This window comes from Lutra lutra, chromosome 9 (assembly GCF_902655055.1).
Source record: "Lutra lutra chromosome 9, mLutLut1.2, whole genome shotgun sequence".
Taxonomy (NCBI): domain Eukaryota; kingdom Metazoa; phylum Chordata; class Mammalia; order Carnivora; family Mustelidae; genus Lutra; species Lutra lutra.
Genome location: NC_062286.1, coordinates 6,629,458 through 6,656,148, shown reverse-complemented (window position 1 = coordinate 6,656,148; position 26,691 = coordinate 6,629,458). Strand labels below are relative to the sequence as shown.

The 26,691-nt window shown below is 46.7% G+C and overlaps 1 protein-coding gene across 3 annotated transcripts in view; it reads left to right on the top strand.

Annotated features, from left to right (window-relative positions):
• ADAM17 (ADAM metallopeptidase domain 17) overlaps positions 1-26,691 on the top strand; it is a 52,777-nt gene that overhangs the window by 24,221 nt on the left and 1,865 nt on the right. Inside the window, exons 5-18 of one of the 3 annotated variants that reach the window (XM_047744114.1) lie at positions 606-774; positions 2,076-2,209; positions 4,229-4,318; positions 6,485-6,598; positions 8,156-8,300; positions 8,409-8,497; positions 10,052-10,204; positions 14,949-15,148; positions 16,183-16,286; positions 21,081-21,215; positions 22,761-22,891; positions 23,692-23,770; positions 24,512-24,600; positions 26,308-26,358. In XM_047744114.1, coding sequence (XP_047600070.1) covers positions 606-774; positions 2,076-2,209; positions 4,229-4,318; positions 6,485-6,598; positions 8,156-8,300; positions 8,409-8,497; positions 10,052-10,204; positions 14,949-15,148; positions 16,183-16,286; positions 21,081-21,215; positions 22,761-22,891; positions 23,692-23,770; positions 24,512-24,600; positions 26,308-26,358 — 1,683 coding nt within the window. Of the gene's footprint in view, positions 1-605; positions 775-2,055; positions 2,210-4,228; positions 4,319-6,479; positions 6,599-8,155; positions 8,301-8,408; positions 8,498-10,051; positions 10,205-14,948; positions 15,149-16,182; positions 16,287-21,080; positions 21,216-22,760; positions 22,892-23,691; positions 23,771-24,511; positions 24,601-26,307; positions 26,359-26,691 lie in introns of those variants that run through there. The other 2 variants (XM_047744115.1, XM_047744116.1) reach the window with 2 other exon arrangements.

Below are 26,691 nucleotides of genomic sequence, written 5' to 3'. Positions count from 1 at the left end.
AAGTTTTCAGTCTTCTCTCCTGTGTATAAAACCTATATGGCAAGAAGATACTAAGGAAACCAGAATGAGAAGCGTACAGGGACAGAAGGTTCATCTCCCGTTTGTTACTATAGGTCATCACCTGGAGTGGGATTGGTGTGTAGCAGGTGTTACATAAATGTTTCTGAGTGAATGGAAAAGGTTACGTATTTCTTTTTCTGGATCTTTTAAAAGATTTCCTAATTTGTACAAAATAATGCTTTTTTTGTATACAGATATAATCAAAGGGTGAGTAACCCATGTATTTATTTATCAGCATAGAAACTAAGAGAAATTGAAATGATTTATTTATTTTTAAGATTTTATTTGAGACAGAGTGTAAGAGAGTGTGTGGGGGTCAGGGGAAGCGTGATCCCTGGATACTGGGATCATGACCTGAGCTGAAGCAGATGCTTAACTGGCTGAGCCACCCAGGGGCTCCTGAAATGATTCATTTTTTATAAAATGACGAGTTAGTTTACTAAACCTGGAAATGAGTGTTATTTAAAAGCAAAGGATGTTGTAAGAATTGAGTATTTAGGAATTCTTATATTTTGCATCTCAATTATGTATGTTTTCTGTTTTAGCCACTTTGGAGACTAATTAATGATACTAAAGACAAAAGAATATTAGTTTATAAATCTGAAGATATTAAGAATGTTTCACGTCTACAGTCTCCAAAAGTATGTGGTTATATAAAGGCGGATAATGAAGAGTTGCTTCCAAAAGGGCTGGTAGACAGAGAGCCACCTGATGGTAAGACTTAAAAATATATATCAAATAAGAAACAAGCATTATGGCTGTCTTCAATAGGGGTGGTTGTTAATTGATTCATAATTACAGTATTTGACTTGAAAATAGAGTATTATTCAGATATTTCTTTAATACTTTTGCTTATAATGTAAGAACTGAAAATACTAGAAAATAATGGTAACAGTAAAGATTGGAAAAAGTCTACAGAAAAAGGAAATTGAATAATCTGAGGGAAATTTTCTTTTTTGGTAAATAGATATTAAAGAAGGATTGATGATATATAGTGCTTAAGTGGGTGTGGAGAGGAGGGAAAAATATTTTTCTTGGGTACTTAGAAATGATAAAATAATACTGTTGAAAGACAATCTTTAGGTAAGTTTATAAGAAATTAGTTGGTACAAGGAGAGGTCTGTACTATTTAGAAAGAGGCTTTCAGTCTTGGGACAGATCACTCTATATATTTGTATAAATATATGTTTTTAAGATTTTTTTATTTTTAAGATTTTATGTATGTATTAGAGAGAGAGAGAGAGAGAAAGCGTGTGCACATGTGTGCACGCATGTGTTGGGGGAGGGGGAGAGGGAGGGAGAGGGACAAGCAGACTTTCCGCAAAGTAGGGCTCCATCACAGGACTCTGAGATCATGACCTGATCAGACGATTAACTGACTGAGTCACCCAGACACTCCCAGGATTTATTTTTAAAGTAATCTCCACACCTAATGTCAAGCTTGAACTCACAACCCTGAGATCAAGAGTCACCCCACTCTACCAACTCTGCCAGTCCAGCACCCCAGGGTCATTAAAAAACTAACCATCTTGGAGAAGTACTCTACTGTCCTAATTTTTGAAGACTTAGAAAATATGACTTACATTTTTGTATATAAATAAATTCTCAATTGAATATTTGATAAGAAAAAGGACCTGTTACCATAAACTAATTTTAATGTCTGATTACCTTGATAGTTTTACCACTTTGCATAAATTATAAACTTCTAGAAGAAAGTGGCTGTTACATAGTCCAACAATAAATTAGACTGTTTTACTTTAAGTACTTTTTAAGTTTCCTTATTTTAAAAATTAAGGAGGCCCTTTTCCTTGGTTTTGAATTCTATGATTTTAAAACCTATTACTTTTTACTTTTCTGTCTTCTTCCATATGGTTTTTTGGTTGAAGATAGTCTTTAAGGATACTAAGCTCAAATAATATTTGTTTCAAAAATATGCTAGATTTAAAATGTTACTATAAAAAAAACTCCTTGTTTTGATGAATTTTGATTTAATAGTGCATACAAATTCATATTAGAGCTTGTTCATCGAGTGAAGAGAAGAGCCGACCCCAATCCCATGAAGAACACGTGTAAATTGTTGGTGGTAGCAGATCATCGCTTTTACAGATACATGGGCAGAGGGGAAGAGAGTACAACCACGAATTACTTAGTAAGTATCAGATATTGGATCAGGTCCCTGGACACAAAATCGAGGTAGGGAGGCATATTCCATTTAAGAGAAGACTTCTGTGTTGTGAAATGTAATGAAATGAGATCTATTTCAGTTGCTCTGTTATTTCCTAAGATAATGGGGAGCTCTCTGAGGTCTTACACTACTCTGTAGAGAGTCTAGTTTCAAAAAAAAATTTTTTTTTTTAAGATTTTATTTATTTGTCAGAGAGAGAGGAGAGCGAGCGAGCACAGGCAGACAGAATGGGAGGCAGAGGCAGAGGGAGAAGCAGGCTCCCCGCCAAGCAAGGAGCCCGATGTGGGACTCGATCCCAGGACGCTGGGATCATGACCTGAGCCGAAGGCAGCTGCTTAACCAACTGAGCCACCCAGGCGTCCCTAGTTTCAAATTTTTGAAAATCCACTTTACCTTTGAACTAGTATTTTCTGCACATTAGAATTTTCATGCATATTAAGGTTTAACATTTTTTATTCAAGTGAACTCTTCGAAAACATCACTGCTGTAGTAACGGCCATGACACATGGTTGGATGTGTGCCCCAGAGCGAAAAAAAGTATTAGTCTGGACTTGTGTGTGTTCTCTGCTTATAAGTATATTTCAGAGAAATATATAATCAGTTTGGTGTTTATTGTATAAAATAGCTAATTGTTGGTATATAACTTCGTGGAGTCGATGGGACTCTTCTGGTCATAACTAACGGTAGGGCAAAGATTCAAAGGAAGGGCTACAGAAGTACTGACGCTGGGTGTTTGTGCCTTTGCTATTATAATTTGAAAAGCCAGGGAATCCCATTTCATTGACATTTTTTGTTAGTATGATCTCATTCGTCATTATATCTTGGCACTGACAAAATGTTGTTGTTGAGGGAATAAAAGAGAATGCTGCTATTCATGAACCAAGCGCATAGGCCCCCAAAGACGTCTTTCTCATGGCCTTGCGTTTTCCATTCCCGGTGTTTTATTCATGCCCTCCCTCACCCTGCTTTCCCTCCCCTTCCAATGTCAAGTGAAAGAATTTCTTATGAGGGCCGCAGGAGTAGTGTGTGAAGTCACTGTTCTTCTTCCTAAGTAGGAGAGATTCTTTCTCGAAAATGTTCCTTTCTTAATGCGGGTTTTGTATTAAGGGCCTTAATTTACTTTTTGTTTATTACCCCACAAATAGGAATATAACGAGAGGCCTAGTCTGAAAAATTGCAGTTCTTAGTTTTACACTTACTATGAGCAAAGAACAAGTCTTAGATCGCTGATCTGCTTCACAGTTGCTAGAACCAGCCTCATGCAGCCAGTTTGTGAACAGTGGACTAGTCTGTTTGAGGAAAAGATAGGTGATGAGCATTTTGTTGTTATGTAGTTGGGGTCACCCTTGTTCGTCCTCCCTCAGTATTCTGTCTACCTTACCTCCCCTCCGAAAGCAGAGGACAGAAGTAGGGGGGACCAGTGGAAGCTCACTCCTCTCCTCTCTCTGCCCAGGCCTTGGTGCTGGACTTTGCCCGGTGAGGGCCGGGGGTAGGTTGAGCAGCATCCATCCGTGCCCCTCACCTCTTTTGAGGAAGGCATCTGAGGTTCTTGCCGAGAGATGGAGTGGCGATGGGTTGCTTCTTAGAAGGGCAAATTTAAACAAACAAGCAAACAAACAAAAAAGGGCAAATTTTAGGTACACCGGTTGACTTTTAAATTTCATTTTTATAGTTGAATGGCAGTTTTTTAGAAGCTGTTACTGATATTTTGGTTCATATGCAATTGATATCCTAAAATTTGAAACGAACTGTACCATTTCTTGATTCTGGTAATAATACTCTAAGCTCGAGGCGAGGAATAATTCTTTTGTTAGTGTCATCAGTGATGAAGACTACCATCTTAATGCTAGTTTTGTGAATAGGTGGAAACTTTTTACAGTGGTGTTTTCTCTAAACTGACCATTTTAATCCCTGCAGAATTTATTTCATGTTGCAGAGCGGTAAACATACATGTCTTTCTCTCATTTTCTGTTCTAAACGCAGATAGAACTCATTGACCGAGTGGATGACATCTATCGGAACACTTCATGGGACAACGCAGGTTTTAAAGGTTATGGAATACAGATAGAGCAGGTATTTACCAATGGATGTGGCTGTGGCTGTATAACTCCGCTGAGTGATGCAATGCAAATATGTGTCACTTGTATTCAGAACCCAAAAATCAATCTTCAACTCTAATCTTACAAATTTTCAAATGCCAGTGATTTTCATCTGATTTGTATAGTGTTTTTGAATTATTTACAGATTGTGAAGTTTTTTGTTCTTAGGCTCGTTGAGGCAGGAAGGCTTTTTAGGCTGCTGTGATCTCCTCTTCTTTTTTTTTTTTTTAGATTATTTATTTATTTATTTGACAGAGAAATCACAAGTAGGTAGAGAGGCAGGCAGAGAGAGAGAGAGAGAGGGAAGCAGGCTCCCTGCTGAACAGAGAGCCTGATGCAGGGCTCGATCCCAGGACACTGAGACCATGGTCTGAGCCAAAGGCAGATGCCCAACTCACTGAGCCATCCAGGTGCCCCTGCTGTGATCTCTTCTTTCTCTGAATTTATGTTTTTATCCCCCTTCACTGTTTTACTTTTTTGATTATGCTTTATGTCTTCAGTTAGAATGTTGGCACATATTGTTGACTCCTTAGAAATTTACTCAGAAATACTGTGTGTACATTTGCAAGGAATTTATGCATATAGAACCAGTAGATCTCTTTTTCTCAGAATTTTCTGGTTTCTTCTAATCTGTGAATAGAGCGCATCCAGTAATGGTGTATTAATGTCATTTTAATTATATCTCATAGTAAACATTGTTCAAAAATTATAAGACTAATTAAAAAAAATTCTGAAGTTGGGTATTGCTTTGGACAGATATTTAATATACAAATTATTATCTCTTGTTTTTTCCAGGCTCTTTGTGCTAAATTAACCATGTTCTTAAAGGTTCTGTAGTATAGAACTTAGAGATTAAGAAACAAAATTTTTGAAATCATGCATATTATATAAATGTTAAACTTTTATAGTACTTGTATAAAACTAAGAGAATTATTTTTCCCTTTTCCATTCTCTTTTACTGTTTTGCATTTTCTTTTAAGTTATTATTTGACTAGGTAATATATACACATGGTACAAAAGCCAGTGAAAAGTAAGTCTCTTCAACCTCTACTATTGTCAAACCAGTCCCTTTCCCCAGAGACATCCATGTCACAATCTCCTAAGTACCGTCCTGGAGAGATTTGGTGCATGTGTAGCATGTGGATGTGTATGTGTATATTTGACACATGGTGGTGTGCTCTACTCTTTGCACCTTGCTTTTTCATTTTGTGTCTATGTTGATGGTTGTTCCATTGTGGTACATAGAAAGCTGCCTCCCTTGTCTAAAACAGCAGGATCATGTTCAGGTTTTAGGAGACCAATAAATAAAAGTCCGTTTTGCCATAAGAAGTTGGAGCCACTTGGAAAAATGGCGCAGTGTAGATTTGAAATGCCAGCTTTGTAATAATGATAATAGGTGGATTGGAGGGTATGATTTAGATGTGCAATCACAGTGGGTTTCCATCTGTTTCATCCCAGAATTGGTCTTGACCACCCACCACCAAAGCTGCAAAGCCCTTCCCTGTGAGCTTGCCACATGGTGGCGGAGCAGACCAGATTACACCCCCTCCAGGCAGGCATATCCAGAAGAGAGGCCAGAAATGGCTAAGCGGAGCATGGGTTTGTTTGTTCTTTTCCTTAAACACACTCACTGGTCGATACGTTTCATCTCCTTTGGAGGAAAGCCTTTGTTCCTTTTTTTATTAAAGCAGGATTAACATGAGTTTTTTACTTTATGTCCAAGGAGAAGCCCCTGTTCTTTATCATCTTTTATTTCCATGGGGTGCAGTGACAGACATCTAGTTCTTTGTCTCTGAATCATTGACTGTGGTTGGAGTAAATATTTTAGGCTTAGGAACCCAGGTTCTCATTTTATCAAACTAAATGTAGAAGAAATAAGAGTTCAGGAATACATTTATAAATTGATAAGTAATATAGTAATAAAAAGCCATTGACATACATGTTTACCATATCATACCAAGCATATCATATGCTTCTCAGTTTTTTTTTTTAATGAATATTAGAGCTGGAATTGTAGTTTTAAAACATTTTTTCTAGGATGGTGGATGATCTTATTTTGCATAGCTAAAACAGTGCAGTATTGTTCAGTCTTGTGACTTTTTTCTGAAGTGTTCTAAGTATATTGTCTCTTTAAGTATAGATCCGCATTCTCAAGTCTGCACAAGAGGTGAAACCCGGTGAAAGGCACTATAACATGGCAAAAAGTTACCCAAATGAAGAAAAGGATGCTTGGGATGTGAAGATGTTGCTAGAGGTAGGTGGTGGAGTCCCAGATGTGGTGCTGCTGTTAGCACGCTTGGTGGTTTCTCTAGCACATGGGGCGTGTCTGCATCAACGAAGGGGCGCGCTGAGAAAGGTCACTGAGAACCAGGAGCAGCGCATCCCAGTAACCCAGCAGTGACCCTTTAGCGGGGCTGACAGCAAGACGGGCCAAAAGGTTGTCAAAATGAAAAATGAAAAAAATGAAAATAAAATGAAAAAAAAATAAAACCCGCTAGAAGGCGGTTCTTCTTGACCTTAATATCTTCAAGAATCCAGTTAAAGTATTGAGACTTTAGAAAATGTATACTCAATATAAACATTTTTTGCACACCATTCTGTTCAGGTTTCTTTGAAACTTATCAGTAGATCTGCTAGGTCAGTAACTGTCAAACAGTATGAAGATGTGAAAGTTTTCTTGAAGATGTGAAAGTTTTCTACAGGATTTAAAAATCTTCGTGACTATATTCTAGTTAGAAATCTGAAGATAGCTTAAACGTTCTGTGCCTTATGAGTCTTGCCTTGACGGGTATGATTGATCCTTTTTGCCACATATTTCAGCGTCTTGAGTTTGTGTATGCAATTGCTTTGTCATAGAATTGCCTTCCGGGAAGTGATAGTGATCTTCTGATATGTTCGTGCGTGTGTTGGTTTCCTTTGGCTGCTCTAACAAGTTACCGCAGACTCGCAGCTCATAACAATGCGACTTACCCAAGTTGTCTCTGTGGGTTAGTCCACGTACAGTGTGGCTTATGTCTCACAAGGCAGAAATTAAGTTTTCAGAGCTTGGAGTTAAAGGATATGGCCAGCTCTTCATCCAGGTCGAGATGCGCAGGGTGCTGCCTGTGTTGCCTACTCTCCGTGTCTTCTGGGTTGTGACCCGCTGCCCAGCCAGGTCACTTCTCTAGAGGTTCGGTGAGGGGAGCGGTCTGTCAGGACTGGCGGTAACGAAACGCTGCACACTGGCAGCTTAAACAACGGAAATTTATTTCTCACGGTTCTGGAGGTTGGAAAACCAGAGCAAACTTAAAACGAACAAAAACCCTGGGCACCTGGCTGGCTCAGTCAGAGGAGCACGCGAGTCTTGATCTTCGGGTAGTGGTATCGAGCCCCATGTTGGGTGTAGAGATTACTGAAAATAAAAAACAAAAACAAAACCACCACGTACAAAACCAGTGGAGTCCTTGAAATACTTTAGGGGGTTCTGTTTGGTATTCGGTGCTGACATCCCGTGGACAGAGTATCCAGGCTCTGAGACTTATGGAATTGGAATGTCTCCAGGGCTGGGCTGCACGGCTTCACACCAGCCCTCTTGGTTTTGAGCTGCTCTAAAAAGCCCCCAAGTTCTTCCCTGTCCTGTCCCCCACCCCAACTAGATGGTACTTCTCTTCTTTCCTGTATCGGTGGGTGAAAATTGTACACAAGCGTTGTGCGGCGGGTTTGTGTTCTGATGGAGGGCTGCAGTCAGTCACACGGCAGTGTTCTCCAGGGTCTGGTCGAAACATGTCTGATGTAATTGTTAATCTAATTAAGAATACTTTTTTTCTTAAAGCAATTTAGTTTTGATATAGCCGAAGAAGCATCTAAGGTCTGCCTTGCACATCTTTTCACCTACCAAGATTTTGATATGGGAACCCTTGGGTTAGCTTATGTCGGTTCTCCCAGAGCCAACAGCCACGGAGGTGTTTGCCCAAAGGGTAAGTTTTCCGTTTGTTGTGCGGATGTGTGAGAATGGCAGACTGATTAGATTATATTGTTATCCTGTGTTCGATAAGCAATTTGTCTCTGTTTCCTTTGTCCTCTAGCTTATTATAGTCCAATTGGAAAGAAGAATATCTATTTGAATAGTGGCTTGACCAGCACAAAAAATTATGGTAAAACCATCCTTACAAAGGTATGTTCTCTTATTTTTTAAAAGGATAGATTTTGAGTTTGTTTTAGTTGAACCTTAGCTGTATATATTTATGTAGGTATCTTTTTAAAAAGTGGTATATACTTCTGTTCGCTTCTGCTTAAAAAAATATATGTTTTGGTGGGAAATGTGAAAATGAAAATATAAAGAAAAAGATAAAAAGCTACCTGTGAGATTTCTTTTGAGACTGGTCAGGGTCCTTGTTTTTCCTGAAGTCACCCCTCCTGGAGCCCTTCATCCTGTGCTTTTCTGCGGGCTGCTCGGTTCCCAGTCCTGCAGTGTAGCTGTCGTTAAAAGACTTCCCAGACTCTCTCGTTTCCTGGACCTCATGTTCTTTCTTTTTCTTTTTCTTTTTTTTCCTCAAGATTTTATTTATTTATTTGAGAGATTGAGAGGGAGATAGCATGAAGACGGGGGGAGAGAGGAGGGTCAGTGGGAGAAGCAGACTCCCCACCAAGCCTGACGCGGGGCTTGATGCTGGGACTCCTGGACCGTGACCTGGGCTGAAGGCAGATGCTTCACTGACTGAGCCACCCACGAGCCCCTGCTCATGCTCTTTCTTGATTTATACTGTCATTTTGGTATGGCATATCTTCCAGGAGTTTCCTAAGAAAAGGGTACATGAGAGGCAAATTGAGATTTTTACATATCTGAAATGTCTTTACCCTACACTTAAATTTGATTGATAATTAAATGTTTTCAGCATTTGCAGGCATTGTTCCATTATTGTCTTCTAGTGTTTTGTGTTACCCTTAGAATCTGAAATCATTCTGATTTTTTTATCCTTTGCATGTGACCTGTTTTTTCCTTTAGAAGATTTTAGGATCTTGTTTTTGCCCAGATACATCCATTAGGAATGTGTTAGGCACATTCCAGCAAATCCATAAACTGAAAATCCAACAAACAGTGACTTCTAAGAGATGTATTTGCTTCAGTCAACCACAGGGTCAGGGACAGCGTCCTGTGGATGCTGAAGCAGCTTAGTGATGCTCTCTCGGGGAACCAGGATCTTCCCAGTTTTCACTCAGCCCCTCTGAACACAGGCCTTTGTCCTCATGCGTATCCTCTGCTTACAAGATGGTTCTCTTCTGTGTTGCAAGAAGGAGGACAGAGCCTCGTCTGTCCCTTGTAAAAGAAAAAAAACTCTGGAAGTCCCACCCCCTCTGTTTCTATCTCACTGGACAGCCTGACCTACCTTCAAAGAAATACGGGAAGAGGCTATTTTAAGAATACACTGCCAACCTGAGCAGGATTAGGATTTTTTAAGGAAGGAAGAAGGGGAGAATGGGCATTGATGGGAAATACTAGTTTCTGACACACTGGTAGTTTGGCTCCAACGTTATACGTGCTGTAGGTTTTTTATTCCACTGTGTTGGGCCCTTCAGTCTGGACACACCGAACTGCCACAGTCCTGCTGCTGTTCTGTTGCTGATCTCGTTCATCGGGACCCCATTTAAGAAAAGCAGGGCCTCGCTGGCCAAAGTAGCTGACGGTTGGATATTAAGTCATAGCGTTTTCTTTGCATGATCATTTAAGGAAGCCGACCTGGTAACAACTCATGAATTGGGACACAATTTTGGAGCAGAGCATGATCCAGATGGCCTAGCAGAATGTGCCCCAAATGAGGACCAGGGAGGAAAATACGTTATGTATCCCATCGCCGTGAGTGGAGATCATGAGAACAATAAGGTATGTATCTTCTGGAGCTTTTTTGGGTAAGGAAGGAAAGAGACTATTATGTTTAATTATAATGAGAGCTCAGAAGAGCCTTCCATTCCAGGTCTGGAACTGTGAATTACAAAGTACCCTCAAACTTGGTTGTGTGTTTTAGAGTGAGGTGTGGTGCATCGAATCTGGTTTATGTTATCATTTGGACTGTTATCAAAGTTAATTGTGTTGATGGGGACTATATGGAAAATTAGTGATAGTAATGGCTCATGTTAGAGGTTTAGATGACAGGGTCTGGTGCAAGTTAAAAGTTTCATGTCATCTCTCTCTCTCTCTTTTTTAAGATTTTATTTATTTGACAGAGTGAGAAAGCACAAGCAGAGGGAGCACCAGGGGTAGAGGGAGAAATAGGCTCCCTGCTGAGCAGGGAGCCTGATGTGGGGACTCAGTTCCCGGACCCCAGGATTATGACCTGAGCCAGAGGCAGACACTTAATCAACTGAGCCTTCCAGGCTCCCCCAAAATTTAATGTCATTTCTTATACAAGCTGTTGTTCCTTTTAACTCTACTTAATTTGCATGTTTTCATCAACTTTTGCAACAAAATACATAATTGGCCAGATTATAAACCCCTGTGGGAAAGGCCCATGCTTGTCTTGTTCACAGCTCTGTCTCTAGTGCCTAGCAGGGGTCCCTGGCATGTAGTAATTGGTTGAATAAATAAATGAAGTTTACTGCCAGGGGTTTCTGAGAGTACACTAATCCCATGGGAGAAAGTAAGCCTGGCTACGACGGACTCTGCAAGTGTTCACAGGTGTCTGTTTTGTGCATTTCACTTAAGTTAAGCGGCACAAAGCATCAGGAGGAGAACACACTGGTGGTGGTGCCGAGTTCGAGAGGGCTGGCTCTAACTGGGAAAGACGGTGAAGTATTTCTCCTGGTTCCTTTTTGGAGCCAGGCCCTGGCTTTAATTTAAAGCCTGGCGGGGAGCTAGAGGAAGGGATTATTTTTGTGTTTCCCTGGCCCTGACCCTGCTTTTGGAAGTTTCTTTCTTTTATTCTTTTTGTCATCTTTTTCCTTGGCTCTTAAGTATAAACGCTCTCTTCCTCTCTTGTTTTGCACCTTAAGCTTTATATTTCCTCTGCTTGACCGCTCGTGCCCCAGGAGCTCTGCCTTCCTTGTTGCACTGTTCCTCCGACTTGCCACATCCTCTGTTTCTCAGAGTTGTCTCTGCGTTTTATTTTTTTTTAAATGATTGATTTATTTTTTTAATTTTAATTTTTTAAAAAGATTTTATCAGAGAGAGTGAGCACAAGCAGGGGGAACAGCAGTCAGAGCAGGCAGAGGGAGAAGCAGGCTTCCCGCTGAGCAAGGAGCCCAATGCGGGACTCAGTCCTAGGACCCTGGGCTTATGACCTAAGCTGAAGGCTGCTGCTTAAACAACTGAGCCACCAAGGCGTCCCTGATTTACTTATTTTTAAAGAGAGAATGTGTGCTTGAGGGGGACGAGGGGCAGAGGCAGAGGGAGGGAGAGAATCTCAAGCAGACTCCCTGTGGAGCCCAGCACAGGGCCCGATCTCACCACCCTGAGATCACAACCTGAGCCAAAGCAAGACAAGAGATGCTTAACTGACTGAGCCAGTCAGCTGCCCTCTCTGCATTTCTAATCGTGTATATTGTAGCTTAGCGCTATTCAGTAGAAGGTTCTGGGATGACGGAAACATTCTGTGTTAATACAGCAGCACTAGCCATAGGTGCCTGTTGAGCACTCCAGATGTGACCAGAGAGACCAAGTAACTGAATTTTAAATTCTGTTTATTTTATTATTCTTTCTAAATTCTGTTTTATTTAAATTCAATAGTGATTGCCTAGGGCTGGAGCTGGGAATGGGAATTAACTGTAAAAGGACATGAGGGACCTTCCTGGGACAAGAACATGTCCACAAGCTGATTTGTGGTGATGGCTGCCCTGTTTGGTAAAGTTATTGGAAATCCCTGACTTGGACACTTGAAGTGGGTAAATTTTGTGATATATAAAATATGCCTTAAATAAAGCTATTAGGAAACAAACAATAATAACAACCCAGCGTGAGGGGAGGTGTTGAGGGCGCAGAGGAGGGGGAAGCCATAAGGTGATGGTTGTGGAAGCTGGGGAGGGGCATGTGGGCGTTCACGATACCATCGTGTCTACTTTGCAGCTGTGTGAACATTTCTATAATAAAAAGTCTGAAGTACGTGGTGAGGAGGAAAAAATTGAAATAGCCACATTTGGCTCCTGGCTGTAGTTTAGACGGTACACTCTCTGGTCAATTGCTTCTTTGTTATTGAGGATGATTTGAGTACTTTGGGGGAAATTGTCTTACTTTGTAGACTTGTCCTCTATAAGTTCTCCTTGTGAAATTTCCCTGTGAGCTCTTCCATGGCCTTGTAATGACTTCTAAGGAGAATAGTGCCTGGCTAAAGCCTTTTTTTTTTTTTTTTTTTTTTTTTTTAATTTAGGGAAGTGGGGGCACCAGGGTGGCTCAGTCAGTTAAGCATCTGCTTTTGGCTCAGGTCATGATCCCCTGGAGTCCTGGGACTGAGCCCCATATTGGGCTCCCTGCTCAGTGAAGATTCTGCTTCTCTCTCTGCCCCTCCCCTGCTTATGCTCGCTCTCTCTAACTCACTCTCTCAAACAGATAAATAAAATCTTAAAAAAAAAAAAAAATTCAAGAAGCGCTAGTCATCCACATTGGGCATAGAGCTTCTTTTAAAAAAAAAAAACAAAACAAAAAAACATGGGCAACTCTCGGTGCACCTGGCTGGTTTGGTCAGTAGAGCACATGACTCTTGATCTCAGGGTTGTGAGTCCAAGCCCCATGTTGGATGGGGAGCTAAGCTAAATGAAAAGTGAGGGACAAGAAAAGGAGGTGCTAGTTTATCAAAAAAGAACAATTTGTCCATTTATTTATTTTGTCCTAAGCACATCATGTTTAGTGTATTTTCTGTTAGTTTGGTTTTCCCAAGTAGTGATCCTCTAATAAAAAGATACTGGGTGGGACGCCTGGGTGGCTCAGTGGGTTAAAGCCTCTGCCTTCGGCTCAGGTCATGTTCCCAGGGTCCTGGGATGGAGTCCCGCATCGGGCTCTCTGCTCAGCGGGGAGCCTGCTTCCCCCCACCACATCCTGCCTGCCTCTCTGTCTACTTGTGATCTCTGTCAAATAAATAAATAAAATCTTAAAAAAAAAATTTTAAAAAAAGGAAAAAAGATACTGGGTGTCTTCTAATCTACATTTTCAATGAATTTCTTAATAAAAATGTTTGTAACTAGGTAAGAAGCGCTCCCGTTTCCTTGACCTCAAAAGACAGGGCCTGGCACCTCCCACAGGCAAGCTGCTGAGGCCTCAGGCCTCACTGTGCTCATGTGGCACAAGGGGGTGAGTTCGTAGGAGGGTTTGTTGGCGCAAGAGGAGAGAGTGTGGGAAGGGTGCGAACAGAAGGCCAGAGGTCTTCAGGAAGCATGAAAATTGTTCTCTTAGCTCTTAGCCCAAGGGCCCCGGCCCTCGGAGTGTCGCTGTGGCAGGCTAGTGAGGAGGCTGCTTACTGCTTCCGTGCGAATTCTCATTTCCTAGCATCTGGTCTCGCATGAGTGCACTGCTAAAACGGAGTTCGCGGATCTGCAGTGCTTGTGAGTAAACCCAGCAAATTCTAACTGCCCAAGGCCTAGACTGAAATAGCCAGAGCCCCTAAATATCTTCACCGTAGAATAAATAGGAAGACCCTTTAAAAAACAAAAAAAAAAACAAACCAAAGATCTGGTTAATATTTCTGTTTAGGGTGATGAGGTCTTGGATATCATTCTAAAAGTAATCCTTTAGTATCTGATTCAGCGATCACTGTTCCCTTAGGAGGGTCCTGTGCCCTGCGCTCCTCAGGGGCTCCGTGGCTGTCATCTGGGGCAAAAGGGAAGCCATTTTAGCAACTGTGCAATAGTTGTGGAGATGCTGTCTCGAGTCACTGCACAGGTTTTCCTTCAGTCTCTTACTCCCTTTCTTGCTAATTGCAGATGATTTGGGAAATGGACTCCATTTCAGAGCTCCTGGTAAAAAGTCCCCAAATTTATAAGGAAGCCATTTCCCTGGTTCTGTATTGCCAGTGGAGCAGTGAGGGTAGAGGCTTCCTGTGGGACATTGCTCACCTGTAGAAAACTCACACTTAAAATCCTGGAGACCCATGTGAATGTTTAGGTAACAATTTGGGTTTTTGTCGTTTAATAGACTGTATGTAATAGCCTACCTCTTACTATGCTCATCTGTTTAAAAACCTGAAACATGGGTCATTGGTACACACAGCCCGGGAAAAGGAGGTAAATCAGAGATAGACTCCGTTTTGCCTCCCTGAGTCATCCTGTTCAGGAAGATGGCGGCTGTGCCGGACTCTCACGGTCACTGCCGCGGCGCCGGGTGCCAGCGGACAGTCTGGGGGCGGCCAGAGCGTCGGCCCTCTGGATGGGACTGGCCGGGACGCGCGCGCTGTCTTTGTACGGCCTCCGGGGGAGAAGTTTGGCTCCTGACAGACGCACGCAGCTTTTGTGCACCCAGCTGAGGGGACAGCTTGATTCCACGTAGCCGGCTTTCTGAGGGGACAGTGGTGGAATCTGACAGACCTTCGAGGTGGCTCTGCTTGTGGCTCTTACAGTGAGAGTTTGTCTCCAGAGAAGAAGCACAAGCACTACCTGGGAATGACGTGGTGTTATTTTGGTTCCTTTGCGGCCCTTCCTCTGGTAAGATGTTCTCCAACTGCAGCAAGCAGTCGGTCTACAAGACCATCGAGAGCAAGGCCCAGGAGTGTTTTCAGGAGCGAAGCAACAAGGTGTGTGGGAACTCCAGGGTGGACGAAGGAGAGGAGTGCGACCCCGGCATCATGCACCTGAACAACGACACGTGCTGTGGCAGCGACTGCATGCTGAGGGCCGGCGCGCGGTGCAGGTGAGCGCGGGGCTGGGGAGGCTCTCGGGCGCGCGTGTGTCCTTTGCTCCTTAACAGCAAGGAAACTGCTTTCTGGGAAGCAGTGTGACTTTATGTCACAAAATCTCTAATCTTGTAGACTTTTTGATTCAGGATCCCATAGCTCAGAGAGTCTTTTTTAAGGAGACGAGAGAGGTGATTAAACGAGAATGTTCACAGCTGCATTCTTCTTCTTCTTCTTCTTCTTTTTTTTTTAAGATTTTATTTATTTGACAGAGACAGGGTGAGAGAGGGAACACAAGCAGGGGGAGCGGGAGAGGGAGAAGCAGGCTTCCCGCTGAGCAGGAAGCCCGATGCAGGGCTTGATCCCAGCACCCTGGGAACATGACCTGAGCCAAAGGCAGACACTTAACAACTGAGCCACCCAGGCGCCCTGCTGCATTATTTTAGAGTAACAAGATGTTAGGCCCAGGCGACAGTCCTGAGGTCTAAATTGTTGTGTTTCTATGCAATAAAACCGTGTGGAAGACTGTGTTCAGTGGCATACACTAAATGCGGAGGAAGCAGGTCACAAATGAGAAGGTGCCAGTGTTTGCGCGTTGCGGACTGGTGCCTGGCTTGGCGTAGAGGAGGAACCTCGAGTTGATGGTGAGTAGCAGATGTGAACCATGTGTGGTGCTACTGTCGGCGGAAATCCTGATGGAACTCGGACTCCGGCTGCCTCGTTTCCTCCCCATTGATGGCCTTGCAGGCATAGGTCTTCCTTAAGACCTACTCTACTTTAAACTACTCTATCAAGTTAATGAAAACCAGGGACACCAAGATGTTCCAAGGATGAGTCCCCTCGGACCTCTCCGCGCTCCTGCTTGATGGCCCCGCAGGAAGGGCAGACGGTGTGTGCAGGCGGCTGGCACCCGGGAGGCCGACTTTGCAGGATCGTGCGGCCCAGCCGAGGGGCCTTCCCCGCCATCTGCAGGGCCCCCTGACGTGACCGTAGTGCTTGCTGTGGGGCTGACATTTGACTGGAACTGTTCCTGTCTGCTCTGCCTCTGCAGTGATAGGAACAGTCCTTGCTGTAAAAACTGTCAGTTCGAGACTGCCCAGAAGAAGTGCCAAGAGGCGATCAATGCTACTTGCAAAGGCGTGTCTTACTGCACAGGTGAGTCCTTTTGCTGGTTCTCTTGGGATGCTTTTGCTCAGGTGAGCATGTGTATGTTTGAAACAACACTGTATTTTGTTCAGATGAAAACAGCCTTTAGAATCGTACTCCTTCGTTTGAGATGCACTTACCAGTGGTCAGCGCCAGACCCGTTGTGCTTGCTTTCTTATTTTGTCCGCTTCATTCCCATCACCTCCTTCCTCTCACGGGTGTCTAATATTTGCCTGGGCATGTGTATTTCCTTGGAAGATAATATCGTGTTAGTTTGTGTATATATGTGTTTTTAACATGCCAGGATAATACTCTGCTTTAGATCTTTTTCCAAACTCAATGTCAGTTTTTATGAAGTATCCCTGTCATGCCGTCTGTGGTGTGTGTATCTGTGTCTGTACATGGTCATTGTTTGGACCCCTGCTGAGTTTACTTGTGTGCTGTAGTGTATGGTACTCACCTGTTCACTAAGTGACGGCTTGGACTGCCTTCATCTTGGGGGTACCGCTGATAGGAGTTCAACAGATGTCTCCCACCTGTCTCCCAGGTGTTGTAAGGGTTTCCTGGCTGCATGTGGAGGAACAGAGTTGCTTGGTCATAGGAAGTGGCCCCGTGTTGATCTCTCTAGAACAGTCATGATGCACCTGTAGTGTGTGTGGATTCCTGCGTCCCAGTGTCCTCATCAACCCTTGCTGTTACTCAGATGGTCTTCTGCTTTTTGCCAATCTGATGAGTATAAAGTGATCTCTCATCCATATTTGCATGTTTCTTTCTGTGTCTCCTTTCATCTGTTAGCTAGGCAAAGTTTTCCTTTTGTCAATAGCCAGTTCATATATTTGGTTCTTTTTAAAATTTTTTTTAAAGTATTCCTCATGCCCAACCTGGGGCTTGAACTCACAACCCTGAGGTTAAGAGTTGCGTGTTCTGGGGCACTTAAGCGGTCCAGCTCTTGGTTTTGGCTCAGGTCACAGTCTCTGGGTTGTCGAATCAAGACCCACGTTGGGCTCTGTGCTCAGCAGGAATTCTGAGATTCTCTCCCTCTCCCTCTGCCCCTTTCCCTGATCACCTTTTGTGAGCTCTTGCTCTCTTTTTCTATTAAATAAACCTAAAAAGTTGCATGCTCTAATAACTGAGACATCAGGGTGCCCCTATATGGTTCATTTTTAAAAATTTGGGTTTCAGGGGCGCCTGGGTGGCTCAGTGTGTTAAGCCGCTGCCTTCAGCTCAGGTCATGATCTTAGGGTCCTGGGATCGAGTCCCGCGTCGGGCTCTCTGCTCAGCAGGGAGCCTGCTTCCCTCCCTCTTTCTGCCTGCCTCTCTGTCTACTTGTGATCTCTCTCTGTCAAATAAATAAAATCTTAAAAAAAAAAAAAAAATTTGGGTTTCATGTCTTTTTGATATTGTTGACTTAGAGGAGTCATTGTATGATAATTTGGTTTATAAGTTGCATATACCTTCATCCTATCTGTTGTCCATCTCGGAACAGAAACTTTAATTTTTCTTTTTAAAGATTTTATTTTTATGTATTTGTCAGAGAGAACAAGTAGAGGGAGCAGCAGGCAGAGGGAGAAGCAGACTCCCCGCTGAGCAGAGACCCCGCTGAGATGAGACCCTGGGATCATGACCTGAGCCAAAGGCAGATGCTTAACCCGCTGAGCCCCCCAGGTGCCCTGTTCACCCATTTAAAGTGTTCAGTTAGTGGTTTTTAAGGTGTTCGCATTTGTGCACCTGCCAGCAGTCAGTGTCCGAACGTTTCCATCACCTTAAAGAGAAACCTGTGTCCCGTAGCCATCACTGAATGTCCTCATTCCCCGCCAGCCCCAGAAAACCAGTGATCTTTTTGTCTCTGTGGATTTGCCTGTTCTGGACATTTCATATAAGCAGAATCCTACAATACATGGCCCTTTGCAGCTGTCTTCTTTCATTCAGAATCAGGTTTTTGGGACTACTTGTGTCATAGCATGAAGCCGTCATCGTCTGTCCTTGTCGCTGAGGGATCGCCATTGTGTTCGTCTGTGCCGCATTTTGTTACATTCGTTCATCAGTTGATGCACTTTGGGATTATTTCCACTTTCTGATGATGACTAACACCGCTGTGGATATTTCTGTACAAGATTTTGTGTAGTTGCGTGTCTGTCGTTCCCTAGTCGAGACCCAGGAGCAGAGTCGCTGGGTCGGATGGTAGCCATACCCTCGTTTGAGGAGCCTCAGGGCTGTCGCGCTAGCAGTGTGCGGTGTCACGTTCCCGCCTGCGGCATCGGAGGCTTCCTGTGCGGCCATGGCCTCAGTTCCACTGGTTATCTTTTTGGTTCTCACCTTCCTAGTGAAGCTCTGTGTCAGTTTGGTTTTTCCTTTTCCTTTCCTTTCCTTTTTTTTTTTTTTTTTTTTAAGATTTTATTTATTTGATGGGGGGGAACACAAGTAGGGGCAGTGGGAGAGGGAGAAGCAGGCTTCCCATTGAGTGGGGAGTCTGATGCGGGGCTCGATCCCAGGACCCCAGGATCATGACCCGAGCCGAAGGCAGATGCTTAACAACTGAGCCACCCAGGCGCCCCTCCTTTGCCTTTTCAACGTGCATTTTATAAGACACCACCCGTGCCTCCTACGTTCTGAGACCTGTCAGCACGGCTGCAGTTTGCCAGTTGTCAGGAGCTGGAACGGCTCAGGCAAGCTTCTCACGAACATTCTCTAGCTGTGCTCAGTATGTCAGCCTTGGTTTTAGTAATAAAGCAGATTCAGAAAAATTCTTTTTAAATAAGCATTATCAAAGCAATTTGAAAAAATTTATTCCTTCTTATCGAATAGCCTTTCTTTCCCTCGCTATTTTCTATGAAGGAGCAGCTAGCAGAATATTAACTCCTTCTAAAGACCCCGCGTTCACCACCAGCAGCGTCCGCATCACCTGGGACCTTGCTCGAAGTGGACGTTGTTGGTCCCTTTGCCGCCTTCCCCCAGGCCCAGGGCCCCAGCGGCTCTGAGGACAGGTGCAGTGACCTGTGCCACCTGCTCCGTCTACCCGTGGGGTCCGATGCACCCAGAGTCTCGGGAGCCTGGAGACTAGGTGGCTCTGTGTGTTTAATGCTTGTCCTCTGCATCTGGTGCCCTGACGTTAGTCTGCTGAGAACATGTGTGCAGCGGATACTTGTGGGACATTTTGCACGTGTGTGTTCAGGGCAGCAGCACGCACTGAAAATACTGGGGAGTGCGGTCTCCCCGTCTCTGACATGCTACCCTGTCCCCATGGCCTCCTTTCAGCAGCCGCACACTTGTTACATGCCTATCCTATTGACCCCGAGTGCCCAGCAGCATAAACGGTTTCGCCAGACCAGAGGCACAGGTGATGTGCCCGTGTCAGTGTATATCGGGTACTTCGTGAAGGGCTTCTTTGGTTTGAGACAGGACAGGTTTCTCTGAGTTTCCCGATACCACTCCACTGACTTTCAAGTCCTGAGTTCTTTCGGACTCCGGGCTTTGGTCCCATTTGTCAGGGGAAGGGCCAGGCCTCTGGCTCTGGCCACCGTCCACCGTCCGCATGTGGTAGTTCTCTTCTTGCGGTCATGTTTAACTGCGTGTGCTGCTCGCTTTCCAGAAAGAGCCCCTCACTCCATCCTCTCACTTGAATTTAACATCCTTCTGTGGCTTTTCTTTTGTCCGGAAGAATCATTGATTCATTTAAGAAGTACTTGTGGGGTACTTACGGCGTGTGATAGAGATTAGACGAAGTTGACTTATTCCTAGTTTGATCTTTGCTTTCGTGGAGCTCACCAGTCTGAACCGAAAACACATCCTCACATAGACATAAATTGAGGGGTGCCTGGGTGGCTCAGTCAGTTGAGTGCCTGACTCTTGATTTCAGCTCAGGTCATTTTATTTCTTTATTATTTATTTGACAGAGAGAGAGCGCGCGAGCGAGCGAGCACACAAGCAGAGGGAGCGAGAGAGGGAGAAGCAGGCTCCCTGCTGAGCAAGGAGCCCAGTGCGGGGCTTGATCTTAGGACTCTGGGACCGTGACCTGAATTGAAGGCGGACGTTTAGCCGACTGAACCACCCTGGTGTGCCCTTCAGCTCAGGTCTTGATCTCAGGGTCATGGGTTCGAGCCCTACTTTGGGTTCTCCACTGGGTGTGGAGCCTACTTAAAAAAAAAAAAAGCCATAAGTTGCAAAATGTGCGCTTGAAGGAGAGAAGCAGCTGTAGGGATGGAAGTACTGGGTGAACGTAGGGCCGTGGGAGGTCTGAGGGAGGTCTTGGAGCCAGATCTAAGGGTGAGAAAAAGCCAGCTAGTACCCTCCAGGGCAGAAACGAGAACATTCCGGGTAGACTGAACAGCGTATGTTATGGTTCCGAGGGAGAGACCTTGGAGAGGGGAAGACACTGGACGCCGGCTGAGGGCTCAGGTGTGGCCGCTGGTGAGGTTGGAGGAGCCCGGCCGGCCGCTGCCGTGAGCCTCCCGCAGAGCTTGCTTCTCAGGCCGGTGGAGGCCGTGACAGTTTGCTCTGTGGTGCGTCGGTGCTCCTGTGTGTGTGTCCTGTTATCTGTAGTTACGTTTCACAAAGGAAAGGTAAAAGCAAGATGTTAAATAGTGGCTGAGGGGCGGGGTGGGAGCGTGGGGATGTGCACCGCGTGGGGCTGGGCGCGCAGCCAGGCACTCTCAGCTGGTGGCCGGCTGGGCCCAGGCCGCTGGCGTCCTGTCCCCGGGCCACTTTGTGCCCTTTGTGAAGCACGGTGCCAACTTCTGTGGGCACCTGAGGCCTGCTTCTGCCGCGTGACTCACGGCGACCTGTGTGCTTCCCGTGTGCTTGCAGGTAACAGCAGTGAGTGCCCCCCGCCCGGCAACGCCGCGGACGACACGGTGTGCTTGGATCTCGGCAAGTGTAAAGATGGGAAGTGCGTCCCCTTCTGTGAGCGGGAGCAGCAGCGGGAGTCCTGCGCCTGTAATGGTGAGCACACGTCCGTGCCGTGTCCTTGCAGCCGGAGTGGAGCCAGTCATGCCTGCCGGGCCCGTCCCTCCCTCCGGGGGCCTGGCAGTCCCTGCTGGGCCGGGGTGGTGGTGAGATCCCAGCCGGGGGTGGGGCAGGGCAACGGGGCCTGGGGGCGCCCTCTAGCTCCGCATCCGGTCCACTGACTTGTCTGTGAATGCCCGCCTGTTGGTCGTCCTTCCTGCTCCACGTTCAGACCAAGTGGCAGGCTTAGGGGTGGGAGAGGAGGAAGCGGTGCAGGTGAGCGGGTGGGTGGAGGAGTGTCCTCGCTGCGCCCCGCTGCCACGTGGTACCCCGCGTGAGCACAGCAGGAGTCCGCTGCGGCCACCGGCCGGGAACTCCTGCTCCTCGGGACTTCAGCCAGAGGGAGCTGGTCCCAGGGTCTGACCCTGCCCATTCGGGTGTTTGCTCTCGTCACCAGGGCTGAGTCTGCTGCCTTCTGCTCCCTGCCTGATGTCTGGGGCAGGGGCCTCGCTTAGCGATAGTTGGCGACATCATGCTGGCTTCTCAGATGCTTGTCCTCAGGTTTCCACCTTCTATTTTTGGAACTCCCGAGTCTGAGAAGGGACCGACTGGGCTCCAGGCTTCCTGCCCTGCCTCACCTCAGGAGGCTTCTGTTGCTTTCAAAACCATGCAGAAGTCGGAGCCAGTGGGTTGGGAACCCCTTGGCGCACAGTGCAGGGAGCGGCTCTTCTGGGGGAGCAGCAGTAAATACAGGGGATGACACACGGTAGATTCCAAGCCAGTCATTTCCAGAGGGAGCGGCAGGGGGCCTGGGATGCCTGGAGAGACCCACAGTAAGCACCCAGGAAATGCTTGACCACTGGACGAATGATGGAAATGTCTCCTTTCCCATTCGAGCGCTTTTGCTGGGTTTTGTGTTCTAGTTGATTCCAGGTTCTCCCACGTAAGTGACCAGGGATTCCTCTGGGTCACATACTGTTCCGAGTTGCGTTGCCAGTTGACATTTTGGCCATTTCTGTTGTTGGTGTGTGTGCCACCTGGCCTATGTGGTGCCTAGTTGGTTCCATGACCCACATGCTGTGGGTGGTAGGTGTAGACGGAGGTTCAGCCCCTGCGCTCACGTCACCCCGCGGCTCCCTGCGACCTGCACCTGGCTGTTGTGTCGCAGCGGTACTGGCTCTCACTGGAGCCTTGGTTCTCCCGGGGTGTATTTGAAACGGCGACACCAAGGGTTGAAGTCGGCGGTGTAACAAGAATGTTGGGATGAAGAGAAACATTGAGAATCATAAGGGATCTGAAGGAGAATCCTTCGGCTTTTATTCCGTTAAGGGAGGCTCTTTGGTGTAAATTGTCCTTGTCTTGTGGCCTGAGGACTGAGGAGCCTGAAGTCAGAAGTTAGTCTTGGGGGGTGCACGAAGGCTAGTTCGCTGTTGAAAAATAAAGGCATTTCCTTCCCCGTGGGGAGCGGGGTGGGGAGGAGAGGAGGGAAGGAGGAACGAGGCTGCAGTCCGGCTGTCCATATGCTCCCTGGTTCTGTTCCAGAAACCGACAACTCGTGCAAGGTGTGCTGCAGGGACCCCTCGGGCCGGTGTGTGCCCTACGTTGACGCTGAACAGAAGAATTTATTCTTGAGGAAAGGGAAGCCCTGTACGGTGGGCTTCTGTGACATGAATGTGAGTATTTACTTCCATACAGCTTTTTCTGTGACAGCCAGACGGGCAGTTTTGATACTATGAGGACTTGATTTTGCCAGGGGAGAGAGTGCTGCCGCGTCTTTGTCACCCACTGCCTGCTCTTGTCAGTCTGGGGCAGGCTGTGGGGATGACGCGAGGTGAGGCGCCGGGTGCTCTCGGGGAGCTGTAGCACGCTCTGTCCCGAGCAGGGGACCCTGAATCCAGTGACTGCGGGGGAGGGAGCTTTTCTAGTAGAGTCGGCTCGTTTTAGGCAGTGTGTGTTAATGACTTGGTTTTCTAGATTAATTATAAAATTGAGATTGTGAAATTGCAAGTTTTGATTTAAAACCAGTGCTGATAGAGGAAAGACCCAGAGGTGGCTCAACGTACCTGCATCAGGCCCTCTTACCCTCTAGTGAAACACATTTCATTCCCATGGAGTCACAGGCGTGGATTTAAAGGGGTTAGGCTGGCTTCCCAGGCAGTCTGGTTAGGTTCCTCCTGGTGTGTGTGCGCGCGTGTGCACGTGTGTGGTCAGTGCAGCCCTTGCTAGAGGGCCTGTCTTAAACAAAATTGGTTTTCTCAAGTTTCGTTTCCTGGGAATTCTAAATTCACTTATAAAAATGGGCTGATTGTGGAAGTGGAAGTGACAAGTGTCTCCTGCTGCGTTAGGTCCCTGTGTCCAAAACTGGGCCCCTGCAGCTGTGATTTCCTGAAGCCTTTCATGTCCGTCCCTTGTACCCAGCCGCGCCGCTCCTGACGCAGTCCTTCTCGGGCACTGCTGTGTTCTGTGTTCACAGGGCAAGTGTGAGAAGCGAGTACAGGACGTCATCGAGCGGTTTTGGGACTTCATCGACCAGCTGAGCATCAATACTTTTGGTAGGTGATTTCCCCAGTGGCTCTTTGCTTGGAAGTGAGCAGAGTTTGGTGATGACATGAGGAAAGTATGCTTTGGGGTTACTACGTCGGATCCTGAAGCAGATGGAAATATTCACGGTGTTCGCTGGCGCAGCTTTGTCAGCTGAGATGAAGCACACACCCGGCTCTCCCGCTGTGTCGTGCGGATGCGCAGGTTTTCAGACAAGGGAAGTCCACACGTTTTCGAAATTCTGGCGTCTTTAAGAAGTGGACACTGGAACCGTAAGCCTGGTTCAGTCCTGCAGGTTGTAAATCTGAATCTGGTATCATGTGAGCCTCAGGACAGACAAAAAGTGGGCCTCGGGTTTTGCAGAAGCAGCAACGTATTCTGTCTTGCAGGGTCGGAATTCATTGTCAGAAAAATAGTACCTGGATGACAGTGACTTTGTCCTGTCACGCATCATCGCGAGCAGTAGCCTCCTGTGTGCTTGGTCCCTGACACCATCACTCAGGGATCGTGTTGAGCACTGTGTGATGCGGTCTGTCCTGCACGAGGGTCTCAGGGCTCTGTCTGGAGGAGTGTCCATAGCTCGGGGGATGGTGCGGGCTGGCACAGGGGACACTGACGCCTCTTGGGCTGCCTCGGTAGTACTACCTGGCCGGCAGTCTGTCTCATTTGACACCATGGTAATATACTAAGAGCATTTAATTTTGTGTCTAAAGTACTTGATCAGAACACTGACTGTTTGGAATTGTTCACAGGGAAGTTTTTAGCGGACAACATCGTAGGTTCCGTCCTGGTTTTCTCCTTGATATTTTGGATCCCCTTCAGCATTCTTGTCCATTGCGTGGTAAGTCACCAACTTGTAGGTAATGAGACATTTTATTAGAATTTTGAGCAATTGCAATCTTACAACTTTTGGAAAAGATAAAATTGGTTCTTAGCAAGATCTGACCTGATGTTTCCAGTGACATTTTTTGGTGTTATTCCCTGGGAAAGCTTATTTTGTGAGAAGTTTAGCTAATCGTTTTTAAAAAAGAATTATGCTTTTTGTATGTGGTTATATGTTCTCGTGTGTAATTGGAGGAATGTTATACTTCTGAGCCCGGGAGACTGTTTCACTGGACTTGCCTAGGGCCTCCTAGTGAAGCTTTGAAATAAGAGCATTTCAGGCTTTGTTAGAGCAAATAGCAAACCTCAGCACGCCGCAGACGCGCCCCTCTACCAAGTGGTTTCCTGTTTGCTTTATTGCTTCGGGTGTTCACATCCCCCCGTCTGGTAAGAGGGAGCAATCTTTATTATCTTCCTTCAAAACGAGTAACCGCTAACAAGGTGCATTGGGCTCTCCCCCATGAACTCCTTGTGATTCATCAACTTGGAGACTTTAAACAACTCTTACAACTTCATTCACCTGGCTTCTGTGGGAAAAAGATGATTTGTTGCGGTCGAGACGAGAAATCAGATCCAGGCTTGCAGACTTGTGCTCTGGAACTCTCGGGCACGCCTCCTCACGTGAGCGCTTGGAACATTCGGGCGCAGCTGCGTCATGAGGTGTTACTCCTCTGCTCCGCTCTCGTCTTGCCGGGGCCTCCCTGAGCCGCTCTTGCTCGGTGGTGCGCGTGGTGGGCGTGGGGAGGGAGAGCTCGGGAGCAGCCGAGAATGGCGCCCCCACCGCTCCCCCGTTACCGTTGTTTGACGAGGTCAGTCTGCTTTGTTTGCCTTGAGAGTTGCCGCTGTGCACCGAGGCCGGACGCTGGGTCTTGGAGCAAAGCCACTAGATAGGTGGAGGCTGGTGCCTGGTGGCTGACCACGGAATGTGTGGGGGCAGCTGGGCTGGAAGCCAGGCCTAGATTTCCGGGCTCCGCGTCCTGCCTTGCCCGCTGTCATCTGCTCCAGCCGGGCAGGCGCGGGGCGGCAGCTGGAGCCGTGTGTGCAGTGGGCGCTTCGGGCTCAGTTCCTCTAAGAATTTGGGCCACAGTGAACTCTGGGAACAGCTGAGAGTTGAGGCGGGGCGGGCTGGGGCATTCGGAGGCCAGTACCAGGTGGGCGAGCCCGCAGCGTCCCTAACCCCCGGCAGCTGGCCCCGCGGTCAGCAGTGCCCTGGTGTGACCCCTGCCCTCAGGCACCTGCCTCTGGGGCACTCTCCCAGAAGAACCATACTTAAGCGTTTCTTGACTAGTTGCTTACTTGACATCCAAACACTGATGGCCCCAAGGGCAAAGGAAGCACTTCCGGGCTGGTGGCAGAACTCACAAAGTTGATGTAAGAAATTCTTTTCACTGGGGCGCCTGGGTGGCTCAGTGGGTTAAGCGTCTGCCTTCGGCTCAGGTCATGATCCCGGGGTCCCAGGATCGAGTCCCACATCTGGCTCTCTGCTCAGCGGGGAGCCTGCTTCTCCCTCTGCCCCTCCCCCTGCTTGTGCATGCTCACTCCTTCAAATACATCAGTCTTAGAAAAAATTCTTCTCATCGACTGGCCCTGCTGACACTCGGCACACTTGTGTTCTGAGGCAGTTCATCGCTTAAGGATGACCTTTCCCTGCTCGTTTTCCTCCTAGGATAAGAAACTGGACAAGCAGTATGAGTCCCTGTCCCTGTTCCACCCCAGCGTAAGTACCTGCAGGCCAGTCCCGCAGGCGCTCGGGGCCCTGCTGGAGCCAGGGCTGCCCGTTGGCCGCCCCAGCGAGGGCCTGTGGCCTCTGCCGCCGCGTGCCTCTGCCTGTGGGACGTCCTGCGGCTGCGGGAAGGGTCCAGGCTGGAGCCGCCCTTAATGGCGCGAGGGAGGCAGAGCCGGGAGGGAGGCTGCACCCGCCCCGGCTGGGACTTAGCTGTTCAGCACTGACCTGGTTTAACGTTTTGACTTTCCCTGTCCTGAGACCCTGACTTGAGGATTGTTTCTTGAGCGCTCTTTTGCGACTCCGATGGCCAGTTGTAGGACATGT